Source organism: Magallana gigas, chromosome 7 (genome assembly GCF_963853765.1).
Source record: "Magallana gigas chromosome 7, xbMagGiga1.1, whole genome shotgun sequence".
Taxonomy (NCBI): Eukaryota; Metazoa; Mollusca; class Bivalvia; order Ostreida; family Ostreidae; genus Magallana; species Magallana gigas.
In genome coordinates this window covers 41,157,443-41,169,836 of record NC_088859.1, presented here as the reverse complement: position 1 = coordinate 41,169,836, position 12,394 = coordinate 41,157,443, and the positions used below count along the sequence as shown (strand labels likewise).

Sequence of the window (12,394 nt, the reverse complement as noted above, 5' to 3'; positions counted from 1 at the left end):
GAAAATTGTTCAAGATGACATTTGATTATATGTTTTAATGTATTAACAATCATATTCATATACACATATTTATATCCACTAAATATGATTTCTTTTCTTTCCTACGGAAACTGATTCTAATTCACAGCTCCATAAAAAAAATCTACACGATGCAGTTTTAACGTGATTATCGGTCGGTCGAAACCTTCAGCAGCTTAAGAAAAATCACTGACTGCACGAATAATCATGATGATATCAGACTCAAATTCCCATACCAGACGATATATGGCTATTTCTTTTATCTAACGTACTGATATACATTGACAATAATTTAGTTACTTTTAGTACGATCAAATCATAAATTTGTTAAAAGAAAGATGTAATCATAAACATAAAATGTTTTCTTGTATAATTCATGCGGGATATGAAGGCAGCGATCTATACATATTTTCTACAATGTCGCTATCTTCATATCCCACATGTATCACCAAAGAAAGATTTTTATTGTTTAAAACATGGATTGGTTTTTCAAAAAGACACGTCCAGTTTGCATCATTGGATTTTCAAAAAAGCTAAACAAAAGAAAAACTGCCGTAACGGTAATCGGCTTATGTGCTTCTGTTTGGGTTAGATTATCACATTCAACTTTTAGATCGAATAATTGATTTTTTTGAAAACTCTAATTAAATTTATGAGAGTTTTAATCATCTCAACAACATTCTATTTTGAATTCATTCATTGAAACTAACAAGAAAACTTGAGACAAGTCAAAAGAGCTAAAACAATGTAGTGGATGCATAATACATTAATATTCCATGACATATACTCGGTTTTGGGGTTCTTAATACACCTTGAAATAGATACCCCTCTTATCGGTAATAATGATAATTAGTACAAAGCAATTTACGAAGATCTAGAGCCACTTTACAAGTTTTTTCCTTTCTATTTGCTGAAATACAGTTTTTATTAAATGATAAGCGGGCACAGAATTCGGCGTAATTACAAATGATAAGAGATTTAAAAAAAATCACATAGGAATAGAAAACACAACACATTATTTCTTTGCAAATGATATAAATAAAATGAACAGAGTGCATTATAAGCGAGTCTACCAAAATGATTGGTAGATGGGTTTCTGTGGGAGCGATCCTGAAGCTCTTATAGCTGTATAATTATTGCATTAAATTGTTTTCCGATAAGTTATCGGTGCATATCCAGGAGAGGGCCCCGGCAAGAAACAAGATGACTGCGTCGGTCGATGTAGGCGACAACCCTGGCTACCTGTTCCAGCAAATCGTCATCCAGCATCCAACCTCATCGACGAATGTTGTTCCCAATCTCGTGCTGACGTAGATGACATTTAATTAAAGAGGTACTCAAGAACGAAAACACGCTGTATATGTTTCTCATTTCTACTAAGTGTACACACTTCCGTCTGTTGGTATGTCAAACTTTTTGGGCTCTCTAGCGTCAGAGTTTGGTGAATTTAATTTCACGGAATATAACATCACAAATGAAATTGAGGGGAATGCCTCGGAACAGAACACCTCTTATTTCCTTAACCACAATTCGGACTATGATGGATCCTTTTTCTATTTTGATTATGATCTTGCGCAAATTCCTTACCCCAAAGAAAAGAAAGCGGTGCCTTTTGTGGAGGCTTTGATAAAAATTGTAGCATGCACGGTCACTAGTGTTGTATCGCTGGTGGGGAATTTTCTGGTGATTTTGGTGGTGGCCTATAACAAAAGGCTGCGGACCACCACCAATTTTTACATCGTCAATCTGGCGGTGGCCGATTTATTAGTGACGCTCTCTTGTTACTGGGTGGGTACAGTGGCAGACCTGACCGACGGGTGGATACTCGGAGCATTTTTCTGTAAATTCAATGCTTTTGCGCAAGGTGAGTTCAATTTAATGCTTTAATTATCTGTTTAGAATTTATTGTAGTATAATATATAGTAAACTATATGCTTTATGTATATCGTTTATGCTAAAACATACATTTTGTTTGAAATCTAAACATTTCATTTGGTTGTAATACTTTTGGTTTAGATTTAAACATAAAACTACAAATTTGCCAATCTAGAATCTTTTCTCGAATATATTACATATTATATATATGTGCCCTATTTTTCTTTCCTTCATCAATACATCAAAGCATCAACGAGTAGCTAATATATACCCAAATGTTATACAAACTAGGCATATAATGTATTATTCAGGTGTACAATGGTTGATTCATGGATTTTACTCATTAGACAGGTGATAATATCATAATGGGCACTAACAATGCCCATTAACGGCAGGTTTCAGTCTGCATATTATCACGGTCTAACGTGATAAAGGACCAGCTTATTTTGTTAACGATGTAAATAATCCAGTATTGATTCTACATATATAATATGTGGGAAATAACAATTTACAATCTTTTTCATGCCACAGATATTCGAGATATCGTGTATAGATGACATTGGCTATCAAACCAGTATGCTAAGAAACACTTACTATTAATTAGATATTCTTTTTACTAATTTGAAATAATCTTGGCTATAGCATAGAAAATATTTTTCTAAACACTTTTACGATATTTATTTCAATTTACATTTACGGTAATCCCAAAACTGGGTAGTTCGTGAAAAATTCATTTTTTCTGCAACACATGTATACGTCCGGATAGAGTCGGGTAATTGCTATTGCCAATTGTACCATGTATACTAATCCACTTTTTGAACACTCCTGCAAGTGAAAAGGCGTATGTTGTAAACCTAGCGATAAGCTCTGCACTTGCTTACTGTGAGGGGAATCTCGGTCGTAATTTGTGGCGATCCCGGTGGAGGTACCATCCCGTGATACACAAGGGACCAGGTGCTTGTTATTTTCTTACAACATTCTGAGTGGGATATCTTTTGATAAACTATTAGTTTGCATATTGAAACTATGTACGTGAATTGTCTCATTAATAATAATGGAAAACCGTTACATATATATACGTGCAACACTAGGAGTAAAAACCTAACATAATAAAACAACAATTGAAAATGTGTTTGCTATTGCATTAAATCTGAGAAGGTTTCATAGAAGACAGATTATTTTTCTTAACCTCTGGCTGCTACCATAATAAAAAAATAATTTACAGTTTAACTTTTACCTATGCCGTTGTGCTCTCTGCTACATACACCATGTTACGTTGTGAAATCTGTTCATGTTTAATCGCACGTATTTCATTCACCAAATCGAACATGTTTTTATTAAAACTGTTTTTTAAAAACGCGTTTTCAAGAAAAATTGACAACCATTGCACATGTATGAAAAATACATAAAAGGTTTAGACTCTCAAGAAAACCAACTTTTATACATACAAATTTCAATGAATAAAATGTAATATTATTAGAATGTATGCTTTTGTGTTGTACTGTCATATGCAAAACATTTCGTAGTAAATTAAACAGCGACCGCATGAACTTTAGAAAACGGCGTATATCTAGTAGAATTTGGAGAAAATTGATGATAAGAATGACAATCATCCGTTGTTCTTAGGGTCTGTTATCGCCTATTTGCAATAAAGTGCCATGATCTACAATATACACACCAGTAACATCCACGTGTTCGATGGGCACGTGCGGTAGGAGAATTCAAACACAATTGTCAATTGTAAAAAACAAATTAATAAAAACTTTTTCTTTAAATTTTTATTGATTTTTTTTTTGGAAGGTTTTTAATTTCTTTATCGAGTAAAATTACACCCAAATAACATTAAAAGAAACGATCGAAAATAATATGTCGACCGAATTCTTTTGTGAATTAATGTCAGCTTTCAAATAGGGGAACTGAAAGATCAATGGTGATGGAAGTACTACATAAAACATGATTAAATAATATCGTCGTTTTAATGTTTCCAAAAGGATGGAAGAACTGATTTCGAACGCATCATCTAAAGACCATCACTTTACACTCAGACTGATTGAACAACTAAACAATTAAGATTTTGGACGTAAAAAAGCTTTCATAAAATATATCGATATAATATATGTCACAAATTTAAGAGGTTTCGTACCTCCTATTAGTGTCAGAAATGTACTCTATTTATTTCAGTATCAATGTGTTATGTAAATAGAGACAGTATGTGTTTTGCTTTTTAGTAAATTTTTTTTTTTTTGGGGGGGGGGGTGTTTTGGTTTGTTTGGTTGGTTTTTTGTTTTTGTTTGGGGGGTTGGGGGGGGGGGGGGGGGTCCGCTATTCTCGCGAATTGCGTGGTAGAAAAAGAGTAAACATCGGATATGCAGGATGAATTATCGATTCTAACTGCATCTTTTTATATTAAAACATTCAAATTTCAGATTACATCATTTAGGTATCTTTTCTCTGTTCATTATAGAGTTGTCCACTACAATTTTATCAATCATTTTTAATAATTTTGTTGCCAAAAGATATACACTAGAAACCCTTGCCTAACAAACAAACCATATGCATGACACTTTTTAAAAATACTTGTACATGTAGACGCTTATCATATTTACTGTATTTATAGCGACAATCATCGAATTCCCACGTCTTTCATGATATGGTTTATTAGTATCCTTTCTTTATCCTTTTGAGTCTTTCACTTATTATTCTTCTCATGTTTAACACACAAGGTTTAAATAAAATCAAACTATATTCTGAAATATGCATTTCTTTTTACTTTTGGAAACGGTTTTGAAGTATTCATTCTTTGAAGTAAATTCTCTTTTACTTCTTCATAGCTATGTTAGCAAAGTTATATTCATTATGCTTGGTATGAACATAATCACTGTTTCATGTTGTGATCATGACAAAGATATCCTGTGAGAATAGTGAAAATTTATCAAAACATTCAAAAGCAATTTGAAAAGCATGTTGCTTACTTTAAAACTAAAATATTCCTAATATTTCTTTCCTATCACTGAACAAAAAGACTGTTGTTTGCCTTCATTTATCTTTAATCATGTGATTTATCTGAAAGTCTCTTAAATGTTCTCACAAAGACACGAAACTCTTATCAATCAGTCAAGTGAGAAAAACGCACTTCCTGTTTCGGATATTTTATTCATTAGAATTTTTTTTTTTGAAATTGAAATGCTGTGTACAGTACCGATGATGGAGTTCGTATTTGTTAGCTAATGCTTCTTCCTTAACGTACACCAAAAAAAATGAAATAATAGGTCCATTTTCTAGTTTTGTATTCTACTGAAATCTAATCGCTTAATTAACTTTATCGACAACCCTTTATAGGCATTTGATAATCAACATTACAATCCATTTATCAATTACAAACAAAGCATGATGAACTAATACGTGGGATGAGAACAATCAAATCGAACGAAGCCTTCTGTCTTGACATTCACACTATTAGCCCAATCAAAGGATTCATCAGGGCCAGATGGCATGTTTACTTGTTCGCCATGTATCCGAGATACTTATCAATTTATAGGGGAAATCGATATAAAAGAATCAGAGAACCTTAATAGTAATTGGAAAGGGTAAGGATATTCAGCTGCTACCGATAGCCTTAATTCTTTTTTACAACCACCCACTTAGAACTCAATATTGTTATCAGTTGTCTTATGTTGCGGAGCCGTTGAAATTCGTAGTGGCCTTTCTTAATAAACTTAGGTGATATCTCTCGGGGTAAAAAAATTATATCCTTAACTAGTTGTGAAACATTTTTGTTTCATAATTTATAGATTCAAAAGTCATTTCACCGTCTCCGCGAATATGTGGTAAAGATAGACAGATCACAAAACAAAATTACAAATTTAGATGATTTCACAATATCGAAAAGGCTTGGTTTTCTCCTTGACGCCAAGTTCTATCTTTTTTTTCCTTCCATCCATTTCTCCCTTTTGTCCCAAGTCTATTTTTTCTTGTTACATAAAGATTGTGAAGTTGAAATGTTAACAACTGTAAAGTATCGTTGCAATGTTAATATAGAGTCAGGTGAACGGTAAAAATGGAAAACTGCTTGGTTTTGCAAGATTTTTTTGAAATTGAGCAAATTTTTATAAGTTCTTAAACTAGGACATTCTTTACAAATTATTATTGTCAAAATGAATTTTTAATTGATTTGTTTCGTTTTTTAAACACAGTCTGAAATGGTCGAAATTCAAATTAATATTTTCTTTTTCAATCTATATTGTAGTGACTTCTTTGGTGGCAAGTATTATGTCGCTGATGCTTATAGCCTGTGATCGGTTCTTCGGAATAGTGTACGCCATGAAGGCTCACGTGATAGAACGCAAGGCATGTCACAGTATCATCGTCATATGGGTTTTCTCCATCGCCGCGGGGACCCCTATGTTGGTGAAAAAGAAACTGATGAGTCGACAGTGGCTGGACTATACCGAGATGTGGTGTGACGACGCATGGGAATTGAAAACGTTTGGCGGGGGTACCGAGAAGTTCCGTCCGGGCAGGATGGCCTACTATACAATAATATCATTCATTCTATACTTCATTCCCTTAGTTGTGATGGCTGTTGCCTATATATGTGTTATTCGGACATTATGGACGTCAAAAGCACCAGGTGAAAGGACGACTAAAGACGTTAATATCCAAACAAAAGTAAAAAGAAAGGTACATGTCCAGATTCCCTCGTTACAAAACAATGCAGAAAAGATTTATTTTACTTTACTTTTTATTTTAGATTTGGTAATATTCCTATGTTTGCATTCAAACAAATTTTCCTCAACAAGTAAAAGATAAATTCCCGCTATCAGTAAGAAGGCGTCCCATTAATATCGGGGCTCAAAAACTCTAAGCATTGATGCCAATCAACTTTCAGAGGGTGCGTTATTGACGAAAGAAGGAATTAGACAAGGTTTTCGTGAAACACTAAGCATGCTCTTTTTTTAAGTTCACCCACGGCATTATACTATTGAAATGATGTTCTGAACACTATCTGATTACTACAATTCTTTAATGAATCGCCTGGCTTATTTAAGTACATTTCTACAAAGTAAATTCATAAAGAATGAAATTTTCGTCAAACTATACAGAAGCAATCTCCCTCTACCAAACAGATGAGAGATAACATTTACTAAACAAGTACTCTTTTCGTATCACGGATTTTCAATGAATAATTAGTAACATACTATAAAAACGTACATGTACCTAAAACGTGAATAGCAATGCATCTGGAAATAAAATATCTGCGTCGCTTATTTAGCAGACCGGGTATATTGCATTGTATGCCTGAACAGGATCCTTCTTTAGTTGATTTCTAAGAAGAGATGATTACATTTCCTGTAAGCATTATAAAGGAAAAACTGCTCTAATTAAGAAAATCGATAGCGATAACATTTATATCTTGCATATTTATGCAGTGACATGCATAGATCCATCTTCGAGATGTTTAGCGTGTTTGTTCAGTAAACATTATTCAATTGAAATTAAGAATAATTTCGCTTATAAATATGCAATATAAAAAAAATCAATAGAAACTGTTTGGTTGTTCGTTGTCTTTTATAATCAACACGTTACTATCCAGTATGAAGTGGACTTTTCTAGTTGAAGTCTGTTTCCAATTTTTACGGTTTCCTTTCATGGTAATACATTATTCAAATTAAAAAGAATCTGTTGAGCTCTTTTCTGTAACACATACAAAACCTTATTTCCCAGTCGACATCATTTTTGATCTCCAGATCTCAAATCAAAACTTATTTTTCATTGAATCATTAAAACAGACCCATGAAAAAGTTATTGAGTATCAGAATTGCAATTAAGAATGCATGACACTGCAGGTACTCTTGATTTTGCTTTTATTTCTGTTCTCCCAGGACCTCCTTGTAACAGAGTGAAAACGCAAAAATTGTGCTGGTGAATGAAAAGTCACATATATTTTGTTGTGACAAATGTATTAATAACATTCAACTTTAAAATAGTAATTAACCATACATATTGTTCTAAATGGCAAAATAACAGCTTCATGTACATGCATTACCATAACACAGTACATAAAAGATTACTTGTGTTGGCAATGTCCGTTTTCCTATCATTTTTCATGTCCTTTATAGAATAACTCTTTTTTTTAATTGAATAGCGTCTAGTTAACGATATGAATCTGTTGAATTCAAATTAAATCTTTCAAATTAATTTTGCCTGATAACGAATTTGCAAAGTTTAGTAATAACATCGTTTAAACTAATTCTGTAGCGCTTCAATCTACAGATTTCATAATTTGTGCTTTCACATCAAATGTTTAATGAAATAAATTGTTAATAGTGTAAAATTTGAATAGCTCAAATATGTCATTGTTGAAAGCTGAACTCCCATGGGGCCATTTTACCCGAAGCGTGTCAGAATTTCGTATATTTAGGGAGCATAATGGTATCTAATTTGAAATTTTCACTCATTACAATGTTACATGATCCTAGATGTTAGGAGAGGATCTCATTGGGGTGTACCGAGGTATTTTATAATCCTCACTGTTGCAGCTTACTATTGCTGTCAAAATCTTTTATGAGGTGTTATTAATGAATAATTAACGCTGATGCGTAACTTCCCAGTGGGAGACGAGCTCCCTTGGATTAAATCTGTAAATCAGTGAAGTTTGATGACATGTTGATGACTTCTACAGTTCCCGTAATTTATAATGGCAAACTTTTCGTATCATCGTGGATTTATTTGCGATAGGGTGCCAGAAGTTCATTGGTTCTCCACTATTTAAATCGTTTTTGCAGCAAAAATGTTCTTAATCTTTATATTTTACAATTAAGATACGAGTGATGTATTGACAATCAAATCAAAATCTAATTACATTGAATTATGTTGCTTCATTCGACGTTTTTAAAATATATTTATTAAAACTAATTTGGTTTTTTTTTAGGTGGTAATTATGCTGGTCTTCATTTTGGCCGTATTTGGACTGTGCTGGATGCCCCTGCAGGTAGCGATGTTGTACTCAGAATACAAACCGTTAACAGACACGGTAAGAAGATTTAAATCTATTCATAGCTATTGGTGATATTGTATAAACTAATAATTACCGAGCAATTCATCCTTCTCCCCTTTTGATTTTCAGCTGTGGGAAGGCTACGAAGATTTCTATTACATAGCCCAGGTTCTGGCATTCTCGAACAGCGCCATAAACCCTCTCCTTTATGCAGGGTTTAATGACAATTTCAGGAAAGGTACGATACTGAGTATATTACAGATAACGGAATGACTCTGGTAAACCATCTTTGAATGAGAGCAGCTGCGATTACATTTAAGAGGCTTTTCGGTGACGATATTCCATTATCCTTGCAAAATGATTCTACAAAATTCTCACAACTTGCTTGTCGTTGACCTTGTAGCTTGAAATTGGAAGATTGTGGTTAGGAACTTGTATGAAATTCATTTCGGGACCTTGTGTATACTCAAATAATATGTTTTGGAAATGTAGATGAATAGATTCTGCATCAAACTTTAGACTGCCTCATGGTATGCGCCTTAGGTCTGGATTTATAGAGTGTACGAATCGATTAGAGACTAGTATTACGAATTTTGGTTATCAGTACTTTAAAATGTAATAGAGTTAGTTTACAAATTTAATTTTACTTCAATTCATATCAAGGAAGAATTAAGAACATTTGTTATTTGATTTAAATTATAAAAAATCACCCTTCAAACAGTGTGCGCATGGATGTAATTTGTTATCAATTCATGCACGTTGAACTTAAGATTAAACCCAGAAATGCGTAAATTTTCCCCATTTCCTGGGTTAAAATTTCACGTTTCTATGATGAAACTCGTAAACTCGTAAAAATATCAAAAAACACATCTTTGTGCGATATAATTTTCTTAAATTAGAAAAAAAAAACATTTTAATTAGTATTTAGAGAGCCCTTAATCATGCTCGATATTACAGATATTTGTAATACAATAATATCATCGTACTATTCTCATATATACATATCTTCAATGACAGAACAACGGGTTTTTTTCTTTTGATGAACAACAACAAGTCATGAAAAATTAACGAACTTCCCGTATCGACCAACTAGTTTCACGAGTTCCTCGTTTTTCACTTTATACCAAAGATTGCTTTCTAACACGTAGAACCGATCTGTTATTACAAATTACGTATGTTTTGCAGGCTTTAAGCAGATGTTTGGATGCTACAAGAAGAAGCGTTACACCACATTATCTAAAGTGGATGGCGAGGACACATATCATAGTTCCACTACAATGACTCCAGTTACAAAAATGTAGATCGACAAGCCCTCCTACTCGTGTGAAAGGCATAAAGTCTTTGTTGATCAAGCGAGTGAAATGTTCAGCGTAAACGCTCCTCTAGTGTATCATGGGAATCATCGATGCCAGGAAAATGGTACAATGGCAAATGTCAGAACACAAATATCACGTTTAAACGTTCTTTTTGTAAATTAGGTAATTTTTCACAATTATGCCATGTTTTCAACGTTTAGATAAATTTGTTCTGTAAAGTTTGATTGAAAAAATACACGGAACACTCAATAATTCATTTATGTTACTCTTTTGATTTAAAATTAAATTGTTTTCTAAAAATGCGCTTTGAATTTTCAATGTCTCATTCTAATTTGTTTCCATGTTGAAAGTGTGTGTTCAATTTGGCCATTCCAAGTTTTTTTTTCTATGTTAGGCGTCCACCAAAAGAAAAAAAAAACGTATCTTTCTATCCAAGAAAGAGAACACAAATCGATGGAACAAACATACATTCGTATTTAGTATAATACATGAATACATATAAATACATATCATTATTTGAGTTTTTTGTTCATATATACAGTGAACACATAGTAATATATAATAATATAAAGTGAACACATATATATAAGAATCCCAGTTTTTGCAATTGGCACTAATGGTAAAAGGAAACAAATTTAAAAGCCTAGTATATTTATATCAAAGCATCAAGAGTAAACATGTATGTTCATTTTCGGGGTTTGGTTTTTTTTTTTAAATGTTCATGCTTCAAAATCAATCCGTCTTCGAACGCTTAACATAAAACATCTTGGAATGACCTCATTCAGTGATGGTCACATGCCACTATATTTACCCCGTGCTCATTGACGCAAGTAGTTCCATTCTAAAATTGTATGTATTATTTCAAAAATTCCTAGGGGTACTAAATGGTCGAATTTGGTTCTTTTTTATGGCATGGATGGAAAGAAGAAGGTTTGAAAAAAATACAGGCAGGAAAAAAATTAGAAAAATTATCTTTATAGGCCCAATAGAAAGGGTGTGAAGAAGCCAATGTTTACACAAATTCCAAAATGAAAGTGAATTTTTCATGAAAGGGGTTATTTTAGGGGCCATATCTCAGTCCCCTCTCGATTGATTTTCCTGTAGTTTGGATATGTTGTTAGACTAGTGTCATTCTATAGGTATGCTGTATTTGAACTCATTTGAGCCGGTGGAATTTTTTATATGATTTATTTTTGTATAAAGGTATAAGAGTGAAAAATAATTGTGGTCTGTGTCCGGATAAATGTATTTGAAAAAGTATGATCCCGAACCCGATCCTATATATGAACTATTGAAAAACGGAGATCTACCGAACTTTGATATAAGTTTAAATCTGACCAAACTTTACAGTCACTATTGCAATAATCTTTAAAATCCCACCCAAAAAATGTTATCATTTTGTTTTTAAAATTTAAATTTCTGTTGGTTGTTCGAGCATTTAGAGATCATCTTATTGCATCATGAAATATTTTACTTGGGGATCCCAATGCTAGTAATCATTGAAAATGACATCTTCCCAAGTCAAGGGTTTCTGATCCGCACCGCTTCTCACAAACGCTTGTGAATAGTGGTGCGGATAAGAAACCCTTGACTTGGGAAGATGTGAAAATGAATGCCTTTTGAGATTAAGTTAAAAGATGTTAAGAGAGAACTTTATATCATTAGCATTAATTATTGGATCGCACTGGGGCTTTATTTCCAACTACAATGAAATATATGTATAGGTTTCTGACTTACTGAAAAGACAAGTCATGATACTGCATGCAACAATAATATCTGTGCATCTTGAAAATTATGAAACAATTGTCTGGTGAATTATTTTATTTAATGTTTTAACTGCATCCCTGTCAAAAATAATTGACATTTTTAAATTGGATTAACTGCGAATGATTGTCGCTTTATAATATACATAATACACATTGTATAAAATCACCTTACAACTATATATCTTCAGAGATATTCATTTGTCATTATTTCCTACAAGTGTGTGTCGTTTTACATTAAGATATTTTATTGGATAAGCTTTTTAGGGGGTATCTTTAAGAACATAATCATGAAACTAGTTTTATAATCATTCTTCGAATTATTTTGAAGGAGCACATTGCAAAGCGGTCGTAGGTACCCCTGCAAATTGAAATGCCGCTGGTTCAAATCCTCCTATGTAAACAAGACACTTGTATTGAATTAT

At 32.9% G+C, this 12,394-nt stretch overlaps 1 protein-coding gene across 1 annotated transcript; it reads left to right on the top strand.

The window, feature by feature from the left end:
* The first annotated feature begins 1,103 nt into the window (after positions 1–1,103).
* Positions 1,104–10,506, top strand: LOC105327200 (QRFP-like peptide receptor). Its single transcript, XM_011427531.3, has 5 exons — positions 1,104–1,882; positions 6,140–6,573; positions 8,825–8,926; positions 9,020–9,128; positions 10,076–10,506. The coding sequence occupies exons 1-5, from the start codon at positions 1,423–1,425 to the stop codon at positions 10,189–10,191; spliced, it is 1,221 nt and encodes a 406-aa protein (XP_011425833.3). The 5' UTR covers positions 1,104–1,422; the 3' UTR covers positions 10,192–10,506.
* Positions 10,507–12,394: the final 1,888 nt, after the last annotated feature.

What these genes read in the sequence shown, in the direction of transcription:
- LOC105327200 (XM_011427531.3), top strand. Translation starts at nt 1,423, where the DNA reads ATGTCAAACTTTTTGGGCTCTCTAGCGTCAGAGTTTGGTGAATTTAAT. An exon ending in ATTCAATGCTTTTGCGCAAG is followed by an intron (nt 1,883 to 6,139) that starts GTGAGTTCAATT and finishes TCTATATTGTAG; the next exon opens with TGACTTCTTTGGTGGCAAGT. An exon ending in ACAAACCGTTAACAGACACG is followed by an intron (nt 8,927 to 9,019) that starts GTAAGAAGATTT and finishes TTTGATTTTCAG; the next exon opens with CTGTGGGAAGGCTACGAAGA.